Here is a 16246-nt window from a genome sequence, read left to right as displayed (position 1 = left end):
GAGCCCTGAGTTGGGCTCTGCGCTGAGTGGGGAATCTGCTTAAAGATTCTCTCTCCCTCTGAGCAGCACCCCCGCCGCCACTTGCATGTTCTCTCTCTCTCTCAAAAAAATAAACCTTAAAAAAAAAAAAAAAAAGAGGGAGAATCACAATACACTAAAATGAAGGATATGTACACCCAGGCTTGTTTTACTGTATCAGAGAGGGAGAGAGAGAGAAAAAATGAATCCCCTTCAGAAGCTATCCTTCAAATCAAAGGAACTGACGGAGGGAGCTTGACGTGCAGATTTCCTTAATCTCTGAAGTGTACTTGCTAGTTAATTAAACGCAGCCAGCCTTTAATGGGAAGGAAGCCCATGCAAGGGGCACTGATGAGGAGACCTCCAGTCCCAAGGGGGAACTGTGGAAGTGAGCATAGAGCAGCCGAGGGGTCACCCCTCCTGAAAGGCGGGGTGGTCAGGTGATTGTCCACCATCTGCTCTCAGGCATTGGTTGAGGGTTCCCGGGGCGGAGGGGAGTGGTTTTCAGCCCAGTGCTGGAGCACCGAATGCTCTCAGGCTCACATGTGGAAGACCTAAGGAGAGACGTGCAGGAAGGACGAGCAGTGAAGGAATAAAATCAGCCACTGCGTTTTTTCAAGTAACTCTGAAAATTTTGAAACTGATGTCATTTACAAAGACCTCAAGTCACTTAAGCAGCTAGCTAGGTCTTCAGTCCAGAACTCAACTTGACTAGCCCAGACCCTAAATAAGTCACTTACTGCCAGCTCTTTGCAAACAACCACATCTCTTTGCTCAACAAGGGCCAGTCTGCTGTTCCCCTGGGAAACTCTACAGGACTGTCCTAGCCCATGTGCCTCAATGGCTATGTGACCAGTTCTTCTGCCCCTATATTGCAATGGGCCCTGGGAAATTTCGAGGATTTGCTTCTTCTCCAGGAAAGAGGCTTCAGAGACCCTTTGCCCTTAGATTCAGAACCATATATTGGTTTTATTACATGGTCTTTTCCCCTGTCCTTTCCCTAAACCAGTAGGGATGGGGAAGCAAAGATGAGACCCTTCTTACGGACTCACCAACATATAAGATCTTTCTACATTCTCTCTAACTCCCCAGTGAGCCCACAGAATGTGTATCTCGAAAAGGAGGAAGTTCCTCTTATGTTACCTTTTCTCAAATTTCTTTTCTGTATTGGACTCGGTAAGACTTTTGGAACTCAATAGCCAAAAACCAAGTCCTTTTCCTCTGTTCTTTCATCCCTTCCAAGGCAGAGTAATTAGGAATTAGGAAGAGGCAAAGAAAGCAGACATTAGCAAATCTACAAAAATGCTACATCATTGTCATAAGAATTGTCCCCTCCAAAACTCCTTGTTGAAGTCCAAATGCCTCTTCCCTGGAAATGGGACTGTATTTGGAGATCGGTTTTTTAAAGAGGTAATCAACTCAAAAATGACGACATTGGAGTGGGCCCTAATTCAATGTGACCACTGTTCTTACAAGAAGAGGAAATGTGCGCACGCACACACACACACACAGAAGAAACACCATGGTAAGACACAGGGAGAAGAAGGCCATCTACAAGCCAAGGAAAAAGGCCCAGAACAGATCCTTTCCCCGCAGCCCTAGAAGAAACCAACCCTGCCAGTGCCTGGATCTTGAACTTCCAGCCCCCAGAAGTAGAAGGAAATAAATGTCTGCTGTTTGAGGCACCCAGTCTATGGTATCTTGTTACAGCAACCATGAGCAGTCTGGTAACAACCACTGCATTCACACAGCTTGTGTCTGATACACAGAGAACCCAAGACAAAGTCCTCAAGTCTCTGCAGGGTCTTGGAAGAGAAGACCCCTAAGATATTTCACTGATATATGATGAGATCCCAAGCAAACCAGAGTCCATGAATAGAATCCTACAGTGAAGAAAATCACAGAAGAATACAAAGCATACAACTCAAAGAACAAAGTTGATTGACATGAAGGAAGGACAAGATAGTCTTTAGACAGTGGGACACAGGTGGAGTAGGTTAGTTAAAAGTTAGATGACCTGGTAGAGAGGGAAAATGAGAAAAGCTATGAAAAGAGTAGAAAGAATTAAGAAGTTATTCAAGGAGGTGGCATGGAAATTACAAAATCTATACAGGCTTTAGCTATAACATCAGTACAGCAAATCAGAGAAGAGTAAGGCCGTAGAAAGTGTAACTGTGAGAAAGACAGTGCTGGGCTACAGGGGAAGGAAAACCCCAAGTCCCCCCTAAGCCTCCCTCCTCATCACCCTGCACCAACACCGACCTTCCACGCCCACAGAAGATGAATGGAACTATACCAGGAAAGGCCTGAGAAGACATTCATCAGTATTTGGTCATGAACTCCTGGCAAAGGGTCAAGCCACTGGCTATGGGATTGCTTTGTTTTACATAATTTTTAGAGCGCGAGATAAACCAAAGACCAGGGAGTTTCCACAAGGGACCAGCCAGCCTCAGCTCTCAGGCCATCTGGGGCCTTTCCAGCCACTGGTCCCAGCAGGAACCTGCAGGAATAAGGAGTTCTGTCTGAGCTCATGCTCACAGACAAAGGCCCTACTGATAGGGCGCTTCCTCTGGAACCCTTGCCCCCTGTCCTTCCTTCTCAAAACCAGAACAGGAAGAGCCTAGCCATATTATCTCTTTTTCTTTCTTTCTGCAGTGTGCTGTTCTCCCATGGTGACAGTACAGGGGGCAGGTCCCACACAGCGGCAGTGAGGTCAAGACTCAGGTGTGGGCTTTGAAGGGTCTGTAGGAAATGCAGAGCTTAGGTAAAAATGTTTCCCAACAGAGATGGCCCAGGTCCCAAAGTCATCACTGGGGTCTTAGTCTGCGTATATGTATATATATACACACACAATCATATATGTACACATACGTATGCATGTGTGAGTCCATCTATCCTATCTATATCTGTATCTGTGACCCTACAAAACAGAGGTGGTGTTCTGGGATTCAGGTATAAACAGACCCTTAGCTAAAAACAATCACAGCAGCATCTTCCTATCACCTAACAGGTGTGGCAACCTGGTATGTTTCTATCCTGTATAGGGATTTCTCATCAATAAATGACGGAAAATAAGTCAAACACCAAAATGAAATTAAAAAGTAAGTGTAAAAAGGGTAGTTATTCACACCCATACTTTGTATGATGTGCATGAACAACCACAGCAACTCTAGCAGCCAAAACTAAAACATGTTTATAAACACAACAGACACCATTTATAACCTAGGCGTCCCCATCATCCTCCCTTGGGGAAAAAGAGACCCCACTGATCCTTCCATTATTAACCAAGCAGCTACTCAGTGCCTGACATTGCGTGACACGCTAAGGCTATCCGTCAAGCACAATGACTTTTCTTACAAGAAACAGAAAGCCCAACAGGAACATACTGCCTCACCTTACTTCAGCAAGGTCCCTCCAGCCCCCCTGCTGCTGACCATGATGGGCCCTACTTCCTGCTCTTCGGTGTGTCGGCTCCGGCCCAAGCCAGTGGCAGGACAGCCTCTAGGCCGTGCAACCATCTGTTCTGTTGACAGTAAGAAATTCCTTTCCCAAAAAGTGCTGAGCAAATCCTGACTCAGTTAAATTGGTCAGTGCCCGTTCCTCACCCTGGGCCCATGGAATGTGAGTGAAGGACCATCTGCCACCAAGTCGCGCCTGGGGTTTAGATATGACCGGCCCCTCTGAGGCACATGGCCTACGTGGAACAGAACAGGAATAGTTGAATGAAAAGAGAAGCAAGAAAATCTGAGAATTAAGCACTGAACACTATACATATGTGTATGTGTACATACATACATACATACATATACACGTGTATGTATCAGTATGAAGGTACTGCTACTTCATATATGTAAAAGCGCTATTTTTATATATGTTTATAAAAAATGGAAAAACCTGATTTTAAGACTTTTGATTTAAGGGGCACATGAGTGGCTCAGCTGGTAAAGGGTCTTGACTCTTGATATCAGCTAAGGTCTTGATCTCAGGGTCATGAATTCAAGCCCCGTGTTGGGCTCGACGCTGCACATGAGGCCTACTTTAAAAAAAAAAAAAAAAGACTTTTGATTTAAGACATGATCAATGAAAAGAACAGACATATATAAAAGGATAAATAAAAACTCTACATACATGCTTAAATAACACATATGTGATCAAAGCAATAATGTCTTGTGGGAGTTTGTAGACACCACTGGGAAAGATGGTCAAGGGAAGACCACACAGAAAGAAAAAGAGTGAAGCAGAGCACAGAGAACCAGGAAAGTAAGGGAAATCTCTAATTTCGCAGAACTGGGGAGGCTCACAGTAGAGCTTCCTTATATTACCCAAACCTTACATACATCTGAAATGTGTTTGAGGGGCATCTGGCTGGCTCCGTCAGAAGAGCATGCAACTCTTGATCTTAGGGTCGGTCATGAGTTCAAGCCCCACGTTGGGTGTGGAGCCAACACCAAAGGAAAAAGAAGAAAAAAATGTCCTGAAATATAATCCTAAATGTATGAGTAATAAGAGGAATCTGAAACGTGATCCTGGACTATCAATCCTAATACAAGCAAATTAAATGTGCACTGTGTAAAATCCAAGGCAAAAAAAATAAGCACTACTAATAATATACCTGATCATGAACAAAACTAGACCTAATTTCTATGCAAAGCACAATTATTGCATTCAAAGACATATGAATAACATATCAAAGTTGATCCAAAAATTTCCCTCCTTTATGTGTTTAAATTCTACTTGACTATTTTATAAGCCCCACCCACATTTCATGACAGAACTTCGACACAGCATCTCTGTTCCAAAAGCCAGTGGTCAGCAAATCATGATCCCCAGCCCGCTTTGCAAGTAACAACACCTCAACATTGATTCATGTATTTATTGTCTCTTGCTGCTTTCCCACTATACTGGCAAAACCGAGGCACTGTGAAAGAGACCATATGGCCTACAAAGCCTAAATTATTTACTATCTGGCCCTTTACAGAAAGCTTGCCAACATCCAATTAAATAACTGTTTCTTGAAATTTTATTCTTAAACTTTTTTATAATAAGATTTTGGGAAAACTCCAAATTTTTATTTTAAAAAGTCGGGAGTTCAGGAAAAGACTTACAATAAAAATGCAGCTAAGTATTATCTTTCACTCAAAGAAAGCTCATAATAAACAAAAAAATAAAGTAAAATAAGATATAAAAAAATACTCACAATCTTTCAAGGAGACTTAACCCAGAAAATGAGCCATTCTTCAGCTCGGATATTTTATTGTTACTCAGAATCCTAAAAATGACAGGAAAAAAAGGTAAGTTGCAGAATATATGTACACCATCAATATCAAAATAATTTAGCTCCTTATTTTTAAACCTACAAGGAATTCTAAGAAGTCACTTATTAGGCAGTTTTTGAGATGCCTGACAAAAACAGGAGCTTCTCTCTCTTTCTTTGAGAAACCACCTAAAACAGCTCACTCACTCATCTTGTCACCTCTTAAATTGTTCCCATCACATTAGACTAAAAATTTTAAGGTAAAAAGGGAGATAAGTGAACAGAAAATAGCTCTCAAGTTCCATATGAGAACACCACATACACTTATATAATTAATCAATTTATGTAAGTCGTATACTTATTGAAAAACTAGAAACAATGGAGAAAATGTGTAACATGCTATAAAATACTGATCTTACAAAGAAATAAAGCATCCTCTAGATATTTCAATGCTGAATATTATTTGTAATTTAACAGTATGCAAATCTACTGTCTACATATGTGAAAACATCTTTTACACAACCTAACATACAGACAGTACGGGCAGATCTACTGTAATACTCTATCTGATATATCAGGACAATGCTCTTAAATATATGACCCAACACCAAGAATTTCTTTCAAGAAGTCAGAGTCAAGCCACCCGCACAATGGGACTTGCCTAAGAAGACACTACATGTTCTTTGTCCCCCTCTAGGCATTGTAGCTATGAGCCCCTTGCAGCTAAAGCACCAATGAAGATTCTCCATAAAGTCAACGTGCTAAAGCTACCTGATTCGGACATCGTGACAAGAAAATGAGAAAACCACTCTGCCTTTGGCTCAGGTCATGATCCCAGGGTCCTGGGATTGAGCCCAGCCAGCATCCTGCTCTCTGCTCAGTGGGGAGCCTGCTTCCCCTTCTCTCTCTGCCTCTCTGCCTACTTGTGATCTCTGTCAAATAAATAAATAAAACTTTTAAAAATTTTGGGGGGAGACAAGATGGCGGGGAAGTAGGAGGAGGCGCCCTTTCAACCTGTACCCTAAAGTGAGCTGATTACCTTCCAAAGAACTCCGATCACCCACGAAATCAGCCTGAGATCAGAATTATACACGTCTGGATCTCTACAGGAGCAGAAGACGCCAGTGGGCAGGTAAAGAGGAGTGGGAATGTCGGACTGATATCGGAAGATAAACAAAAGGGGGAGGGAGCCACCAGAGGTGACCAGTTGGAAGGTAATACCCCTGCAAGAGTGCCCTGTGTCTGAGGACCAGCATTAACTTGGAGACTGGTTGAAAGCACTCCAAAAGAGCAAAAGATCGTGGGGGATGGGGGGGAGGGGAAATTGTGGGAATCGGGGCGGCTAGGGACAGGGGCTTAAGTCCCCGGACCCAGGACAGCCACCCCTGGCGCAGAGCCAGAGAGAGTGCGGTGGAGAAACCAGGTCTTGGTCCCTGAGCCACCAGAGCGCCTGAGAGCGCAAGGGGTCCGGCTCCTGTGAGGGGCTGGGAGCCTCACCAGCGCAAAGCACAGCCTTTTTGAAGCCCCATGCGAGTGCCGTGCAGTGCTAACAGAGTCCGAGTCACCCCCCCCCCCCCCCCCCCCCCCCCCCCCCGCCCCAAGAGAGGTGCGCACAGGCGCCAGCCCAGTGCTCTTGGACCCGGAAAGACCAGGTACTCCCAGCCCGGGCCAGCGGGAAAATCTCAGTGTGCGATCACTGCTTGGAACCTCTCTGGCGGTCGGGAGCTGCCCAGACAGCCGCCGCTGCCTTGGTTTTGGGTACAAGCAAAAAATCCTGCGTCCCCAGGGACTGCGATTCGGAACCTGCTCTGCCAGAGGCCAAGGGGTAATTTATTTGGGCTCTGCAGCCAGACTGAGGCTTCTCTCTGAGAGGGAGGTCAGGGTGCAGTTTGCTTTCCTCTAAACCTACAAAAACCATCAAAAGCGGTCAAGGCGAGAGAGAAAAAAAAAAGTGAACAAACATAAAAACCTCCAGAGAACAAAAACCTGAAAAAACTAGTTTCCTCAGAGCCCACCCCCTTGAGGGGGGTGGGAGGACTTAACTCAGAGAACATCACTGACTGAAAACCCACGTGGCAGGCCCCGCCCCCAGAAAACCAACCAGGAAAGGGGAAAAAAAAAAAGACAACAAGAGAACAACCACCACTACTTCATAGGGCAATTTTTATTTTTAATTCATTCCCACTATTCTGGCTCATTTTTTTTATATAGATAATTTTTTAACCTATTTACCATCACAGTGAGATGTCCAGTACATCAAATTCCAAAATAACCTTCTAACCTGAACTTTTTGATACATACACCTGTGTTTTTCTTTTGCATTTCTATTTTTAAAATTTTTTTTTAAATTTTAGTTTAGTTTATTCCTTTTTTACTTTTATTTTCTAATATTCATATAGAGTTAAATTTCAAGGTAATCCCCTTTCCCCAATAAATGCTACCCCTATAGGTAAACCAATTTTTAATCCCCCTTTATCTTAGGAAAGTTGAGTCCTTTAACAAAGATATCAAGATACATCCAGGAAGAATCAAAACAACCTTCCTCGCCCACACTGAGAATTTATAACCACTCTCCCATCTTTTTCTTCCACCAGTGTTTCTGTGTTTTTGTGTTTGTCCTGATAGTATATAAATCTTACACATGGGATTCTTTTTGACAAAGTTCTTCCTTTATTTGCATATATATATATACATATATATATATATATATATATATATACATATATATATATATATATATATATATATATATATATTTATATATTTTTATATATAATTTTTTCTCTTGTCATATACTTTTATCAGTCTTTTTGTTTGTCTGTTTTTGTAAATCTTACCTTGGGGCCCATTTGGGCTGAACCTTCTCTTTTATCTTCCCTTTCTTTCCTGTCTCTCTCTCTCTTTTTTTCTTTTTCTTTTCTTTTTTCTCTCATTTGGGTGGGGAATCCTGATTGCTCAGAAGCGTTCCAGGGTGCACCTTGACTGCACCAGGGTCGATACATCCAGCTACATCCGTTCAGCCATCTCTCACCAAAATGACTAGGAGGAGGAATGCCCAACAGAAGAAAAATACAGAGGATGGGCCTTCTGCAACAGAGCTAATGGCTATCAACATAGACGATATGTTGGAAAGCGAATTCAGGCTAACAATTATCCAGGCAATAACTAGGTTGGAGAAAGCCATGGATGACCAAACGGAATTGATTAGGGCCAAACTGAAAGCGACCAAAGTTGACATTCACAATGTTATGGCAGAGCTGAAAGCTACCAGGGATGAGGTTCACAATGCTCTCAATGAGTTCCAATCTAATCTAAATTCTCTCAAAGCTAGGGTAACTGAGACAGAAGATAGAATTAGTGATCTGAAGGACAAACAGATAGAGAAAGGATCAGGAGGAAGCCTGGAACAAACAGCTTAGAAGCCACGAAAACAGAATCAGGGAAATAAATGATGCCATGAAATGTTCCAACGTCAGAATTATTGGAATCCCTGAAGGGGAGGAGAAACAAAAAAGTCTAGAAGATATAGTGGAACAAGTTCTTCATGAAAATTTTCCCAATCTTGCGAATGGAACCAGTGTTCATGTACGAGAGGCCTAACGGTCTCCACCCAAGATTATAGATTCCAGAAAAACATCAAGGCACCTGATAGTCAAATTGAGGAATCATAATTGTATATATAATCTCTTGAAAGCCGCTAGGACAAAGAGGCTCCTTACGTACAGAGGAAAGCCCATCAGAATCACGTCAGTCCTGTCCACAGAGACCTGGCAAGCCAGAAAGGGCTGGCAAGATATATTCAGGGCACTAAATGAGAAGAACATACAGCCAAGAATACTTTATCCAGCAAGACTGACATTCAAAATGGATGGAGAGATAAAGAGTTTCCAAGACCGGCAAGGCTTAAAAGACTATGCAACCACCAAGCCGGCACTGCAGGAAATATTAAGGGGGGGGGGGTTTCTACAAAAGAGGAAAAATCCTAAGAATAGCATTGAACAGAAATATAGAGACAATCTACAGAAAGAAAGACTTCAAAGGTAACACGATGTTAATAAAAATGTATCTATCAATAATCACTCTCAATGTGAATGGCCTAAATGCGCCCATAAAACGGCACAGGGTTGCAGATTGGATAAAACGACAGGACCCATCCATATGTTGTCTACAAGAGACCCATTTTGAACCTAAAGATACACCCAGACTGAAAGTGAAAGGATGGAGAAGCATCTTTCATGCCAATGGGCCTCAAAAGAAGGCCGGGGTAGCGATTCTCATATCAGACAAATTAGATTTTAAACTAAAGACTGTAGTCAGAGATACAGAAGGACACTACATCATTCTTTTCTTTTTTTTTTTAAGATTTTATTTATTTATTTGACAGAGAGAGATCACAAGTAGACGGAGAGGCAGGCAGAGAGAGAGAGAGGGAAGCAAGCTCCTTGCTGAGCAGAGAGCCCGATGCGGGACTCGATCCTAGGACCCTGAGATCATGACTTGAGCCGAAGGCAGCAGCTTAACCCACTGAGCCACCCAGGCACCCAGACTACATCATTCTTAAAGGGACTATCCACCAAGATGATCTAACAATTGTAAATATCTATGCCCCCAATATGGGAGCAACCAATTATATAAGAAAACTATTAATCAAGATAAAGAGTCATATTGATATGAATACATTAATAGTAGGAGATCTTAACATGCCTCTCTCAGAAATAGATCATCGAAGCAGAAAATCAATAAAGAAACAAGAGCATTGAATGACACAGTGCACCAGATGGACCTCATAGATAGATACAGAACATTCCACCCTAAAACAACAGAATACTCATTCTTCTCAAGTGCACATGGAACCTTCTCAAGAACAGACCACATACTGGGTCACAAATCAGGACTCAACCAATACCAAAAGACTGAGATTATTCCCTGCACATTCTCAGATCACAGTGTTTTGAAACTGGAGCTCAATCACAAGGAAAAGTTCGGAAGGAACTCAAACACCTGGAAGCTAAAGACCACCTTGCTTAAGAATGCTTGGATCAACCAGGAGATCAAAGAAGAACTGAAACAATTCATGGAAACCAATGAGAATGAAGACACTTCGGTCCAAAACCTATGGGATACAGCAAAGGCGGTCCTAAGGGGGAAATACATAGCCATCCAAGCCTCCCTCAAAAAAAAAATTGAAAAATCCAGAACACACCAGCTGTCTCTACACCATAAAGAACTGGAGAATCAACAACAAATCAAAATAACTCCACCCATAAGAAGGGAAATAATCAAGATTAGAGCTGAGATCAATGAGGTAGAAACCAGAGATACAGTAGAACATATCAATGAAACTAGAGCTGGTTTTTTGAAAGAATCAATAAGATCGATAAACCACTGGCCACACTAATCCAAAAGAAAAGAGAGAAAGCCCAAATTCATAAAATTATGAATGAAAAGGGAGAGATCACAAGTAACACCAAGGAAGTAGAAACAATCATCAGAAGTTATTATCAACAGTTATATGCCAATAAACTAAGCAACCTAGATGAAATGGATGTATTCCTGGAAAACTAAAAACTCCCAAAATTGAACCAGGAAGAAATTAACAACCTGAATAGACCAATATCTAATAACGAGATTGAAGCAGTGATCAAAAACCTCCCAAAAAACAAGAGCCCAGGACCTGATGGATTCCCTGGGGAATTCTACCAAACTTTCAAAGAAGAAATAACACCTATTCTCCTGAAGCTGTTTCAAAAAATTGAAACAGAAGGAAAATTTCCAGACTCTTTCTATGAAGCCAGCATTACCTTGATCCCCAAACCAGGCAAAGACCCTACCAAAAAGGATAATTTCAGACCAATATCACTGATGAATATGGATGCTAAGATTCTCAACAAGATTCTCGCAAACAGGATCCAACAGCACATTAAAAAGATTATCCACCATGACCAGGTGGGATTCATTCCTGGGCTACAAGGATGGTTCAACATTCGCAAATCAATCAATGTGATAGAACAAATTAATAAGAGAAGAGAGAAGAACCACATGGTCCTCTCAATTGATGCAGAAAAAGCATTTGACAAAATCCAGCATCCGTTCCTGATTAAAATGCTTCAAAGTACAGGGATAGAGGGAACATTCCTGAACTTCATCAAATCTATCTATGAAAAACCCACAGCAAATATCATCCTCAATGGGAAAAAGCTTTCAGCCTTCCCATTGAGATCAGGAACACAACAAGGATGCCCACTCTCACCACTCTTGTTCAACATAGTATTAGAAGTCCTAGCAACAGCAATCAGACAACAAAGAGAAATAAAAGGTATCCAAATTGGCAATGAAGAAGTGATCTGAAGGACAAACTCTCTCTCTTCACAGATGACATGATTCTTTTATATGGAAAACCCAAAAGACTCCACCCCCAAACTACTAGAACTCATACAGCAATTCAGTAACGTGGCAGGATACAAAGTCAATGTACAGAAATCAATGGCTTTCTTATACACTAACAATGAAAATGCAGAAAGGGAAATTAGAGAATCGATTCCATTTACTATAGCACCAAGAACCATATGATACCTGGGAATAAACCTAACCAAAGAGGTAAAGGATCTGAACTTGAGGAACTACAGAACACCCATGAAAGAAATTGAAGAAGACACAAAAAGATGGAAGACCATTCCATGCTCTTGGGTCAGAAGAATAAACATTGTTAAAATGTCTATACTGCCTAGAGCAATCTATACTTTTAATGCCATTCCAATCAAAATTCCACTGGTATTTTTCAAAGAGCTGGAGCAAATAATCCAAAAATTTGTATGGAATCAGAAGAGACCCCAAATTGCTAAGGAAATGTTGAAAAACAAAAATAAAACTGGGGGCATCACGTTACCTGATTTCAAGCTTTACTACAAAGCTGTGATCACCAAGACAGCATATTACTGGCATAAAAACAGACACATAGACCAGTGGAACAGAGTAGAGAGCCCAGATATGGACCCTCAACTCTATGGTCAAATAATCTTCGACAAAACAGGAAAAAATATACAGTGGAAAAAAGACAGTCTCTTCAATAAATGGTGCTGGGAAAACTGGACAGCTATATGTAGAAGAATGAAACTCGACCATTCTCTTACACCGTACACAAAAATAAACTCAAAATGGATAAAAGACCTCAATGTGAGACAGGAATCCATCAGAATCCTAGAGGAGAATATAGGCAGTAACCTCTTTGATATCAGCCACAGCAACTTCTTTCAAGATATGTCTCCAAAGGCAAAGGAAACAAAAGTGAAAATGAACTTTTGGGACTTCATCAAAATCAAAAGCTTCTGCACAGCAAAGGAAACAGTCAAGAAAACAAAGAGGCAACCCACAGAATGGGAGAAGATATTTGCAAATGACAGTACAGACAAAAGGTTGATATCCAGGATCTATAAAGAACTCCTCAAACTCAACACACACAAAACAGAAATCATATCAAAAAATGGGCAGAAGATATGAACAGACACTTCTCCAATGAAGACATACAAATGGCTATCAGACACATGAAAAAATGTTCATCATCACTAGCCATCAGGGAGATTCAAATTAAAACCACATTGAGATACCACCTTACACCACTTAGAATGGCCAAAATGAGCAAGACTGGAGACAACATGTGTTGGAGGGGATGTGGAGAAAGGGGAACCCTCTTACACTGTTGGTGGGAATGCAAGTTGGTGCAGCCACTTTGGAGAACAGTGTGGAGATTCCTCAAGAAATTAAAAATAGAACTTCCCTATGACCCTGCAATTGCACTGCTTGGTATTTACCTCGAAGATACAGATGTAGTGAAAAGAAGGGCCATCTGGACCCCAATGTTTATAGCAGCAATGGCCATGATCGCCAAACTGTGGAAAGAACCAAGATGCCCTTCAACGGACGAATGGATAAGGAAGATGTGGTCCATATACACTATGGAGTATGATGCCTCCATCAGAAAGTATGAATACCCAACTTTTGTAGCATCATGGACGGGACTGGAAGAGATTATGCTGAGTGAAATAAGTCAAGCAAAGAGAGTCAATTATCATATGGTTTCACTTATTTGTGGAGCATAACAAATAGCATGGAGGACAAGGGGAGTTAGAGAGGAGAAGGGAGTTGAGGGAAATTGGGAGGGGAGGTGAACCATGAGAGACTGTGGACTCTGAAAAACAATCTGAGGGTTTTGAAGGGGTTGGGGGTGGGAGGTTGGGGGAACCAGGTGGTGGGTATTGGAGAGGGCACGGATTGCATGGAGCACTGGGTGTGGTGCAAAAACAATGAATACTGTTACGCTGAAAATAAACTTAAAAAATTAAAAAAAAAAAAAAAGAAAGAAAGAAAATGAGCAAAACAAGGCAGAGAAGAATTAATTAGGTTAACGGCCCAAGGTGACAGGAGCAAATGCCAGAACCAGATCACAAAGCCAGAAAATCTTGACCACAAACCTCCTGTGCAATATACGTCATCGTATGTCAGAGACACGCTGCTGGCCTCGTGGGCAGAAAGCTCTGCATCACACACCGTGATGCACTTCAGGGGCGCCCTTCACACGGGGTACAAAGTTGCACAGGGCCCTCCTCCCCCCATACGGTGCAACACAGCAATTCTATGTATATACAAATAACAGAATGCCTCTGGGTCCTCGGAGTTCAGGTATTCATTTTTAGTTTCTCTACTTTCATTATTCTAAACGAAGAACCTTTAATTATTTGTCTTCAAACAAAAACAGCCATTTGACATCTGAATTTCTTTTGATATGAGTGGAATCAAAAAACAACATCTCTGTTCAGACCCATTCACCTTTCAGAGCCTTTTTTGTGGGATGATTATTAGGAGCTTCTCGAGTCAAGGATACCTGTGTTTGAGCTCAGCTCTCTTGCTTTCAAGTTCCATAGATCTTGGCCACTCCCTCCACCTCTCTGTAAGTGTTCCTCATTCATAAAACACGAAAAATAATATCTACCTCATAAACACTAGAAAGAAATTAGGAAAATGAGTATTCATTAACTTTCAGATTCTGTTTCCTTGGTTCTAAGACATACATCCTCTCTCATTTTATGTTTCTTGCAATCCAAGTATATTACCATGTAATATCTTGCCTCTCCCCCAAGACATGGCTAAAACAAGGACAGGGCGTTGTTGACCATTGGCACCAAGAAAACAGAAAACATGGTGGTCGAAAATACTACAGTTACAATACAATACCTTTTTCTCTAATCAAAATTACAAAGGTTTTTACAAATGAGGTGGTTGGCTCTGGCAAAAGCAAACTCATTCTCCTTCACAGCCACCAAGGTCACTGAAATAAGCTTTCTCAAGCAGCCCCTCAGTGTATCCTCAAGACCCTCCCACCCTGCTCCTCAGAACGTCATCCCTAAACACGTCCCCAAGTCTGACAAGAAGGATACCCCGTGACCTTATTTCAGCACTATGTAAGAGGAAGAGTAAAATGATGGTACATTCAAACAAACCTTCATGCGTCCATTAAAAAAGGATTCTTTCAGAGGAAAGTTGATAAAAAGGAAAATGCTTGCACTTAGTTCAGAGGCAAACAAAATTGGTATTACTGATTGAAAGAATCTCTGCAGAGATAAAAAATAAAAAACTTAAAATTAAAAAAAAAAAAACAACTAAAAAAGACTGGGAAAAAACACACCCTAATGGATCAATACCTTGGTGATGAGGCTTCTACGAGTTTCTCTTACTCTCTATAATCTTGTAGTGCCTTTTGAAATATCTAGCAGACAATTCTTACTATTTAAATATTTTCTCTCCTGATGATTAAAAACCTAAGAAACTTCCTAACCAGGGAGAGTTTGAAATTGAGTTAATTTTACATATAATTCTACCTTAGAAATAAACACTGAAGGAATACTTTAAGTTTTGGGATTAAAGGCTCACGTTTATTTATATTCAAGAAATGTTTATGCAGCTACAGTTTACAACTTAACAGGCACTATGAATAGACACTAAAAGTAGAGGAATGAACAATGGTATGGAAATCCAAAGCCCAGGTTTTAAAGGAGACTCCCCCGCCCCAACGGTAAGTGATTTAGGTCACCTCTCTAGTTTGACTTCAATGTTGCCACTTTCAAGATGGAAAAAATCAGACCAGAATGACCACCAAGTTCCCTTGTAGCTTCTTGTAATTTTCTGTATTCATATTCTCGTGAGCAAAACTGCCGAACCTGATGGTGACTGAGAATTGATCACCGATAAACCGAGAACTAAAGAAACAAAGGAAAACTATGCAGGCTACCAGGTAACAGACTCAGTGACAGGACTGCCCTGTGTATGGTGAAGAATGATCCCCAAATATGGAAGGAGCTTATGAAAAACTGTCAGGGCGCCAGCTGAATTACACTTGGTACTGTTGCAGCAAAAGGACTGTCGTTGGCTTAGTCATAAAGGCTTTAGTACAATAAATGATAGATTTTATTGAGAAGAGTAAAAAGGAAGACATTTCATCACACTTAAAAAGTTATAACTGTAACCTTAAAAATACAGTTTACAACCTCATGTTAATATATTCAGTCTATCCATTACTTGGTGTGTTTAAGGATTTTGTGCAAGAAAACAGGATCGGTATGAATAAATCTACTCTGCAGACAGTTTTTATACTCAAGTTTGAGACCGGAGACTGTGGAGCGAGCAAATGCATAATCTCACGTATCATTATAAACCTAAAACCCATTCTAATCAATATTTTTGCTGACATCTTTGAAATTTCAAACTTTCTAGGACGTAACTGAATGTAAAGTATAAAACTTGACCAAAGTTATAAAGCTCATGTATACCCATTTCTGTTCTCTACTAGCGACGTTTTAACACCACCTGATCTATAGACAATGCTTAGGAACGCAATGCTGGGCTCCTGCCTCTTGAATTTAAACACGGTAAGAAGACTTTGACGCCCATTATTACATTTAACACAGTATCAAGTTAGTTCAA

General features: G+C 41.2%; 1 protein-coding gene across 2 annotated transcripts in view; it reads right to left on the bottom strand.

Annotated features, from left to right (window-relative positions):
* The window catches only part of LOC111149030 (adhesion G protein-coupled receptor A3), a 134403-nt gene that overhangs the window by 84821 nt on the left and 33336 nt on the right, over positions 1-16246 (bottom strand). For both annotated transcript variants that reach the window (XM_022505918.1, XM_022505919.1), the window contains exon 2: positions 5216-5287. In XM_022505918.1, coding sequence (XP_022361626.1) covers positions 5216-5287 — 72 coding nt within the window. The remainder of the gene's footprint in view (positions 1-5215; positions 5288-16246) is intronic.

This window comes from Enhydra lutris, unplaced genomic scaffold (genome assembly GCF_002288905.1).
Source record: "Enhydra lutris kenyoni isolate GAN:26980312 unplaced genomic scaffold, ASM228890v2 scaffoldscaffold21, whole genome shotgun sequence".
NCBI classification, from domain to species: Eukaryota; Metazoa; Chordata; class Mammalia; order Carnivora; family Mustelidae; genus Enhydra; species Enhydra lutris.
Note: the sequence above shows the minus strand (reverse complement) of the source record. Positions and strands in the feature narration are given on the sequence as shown.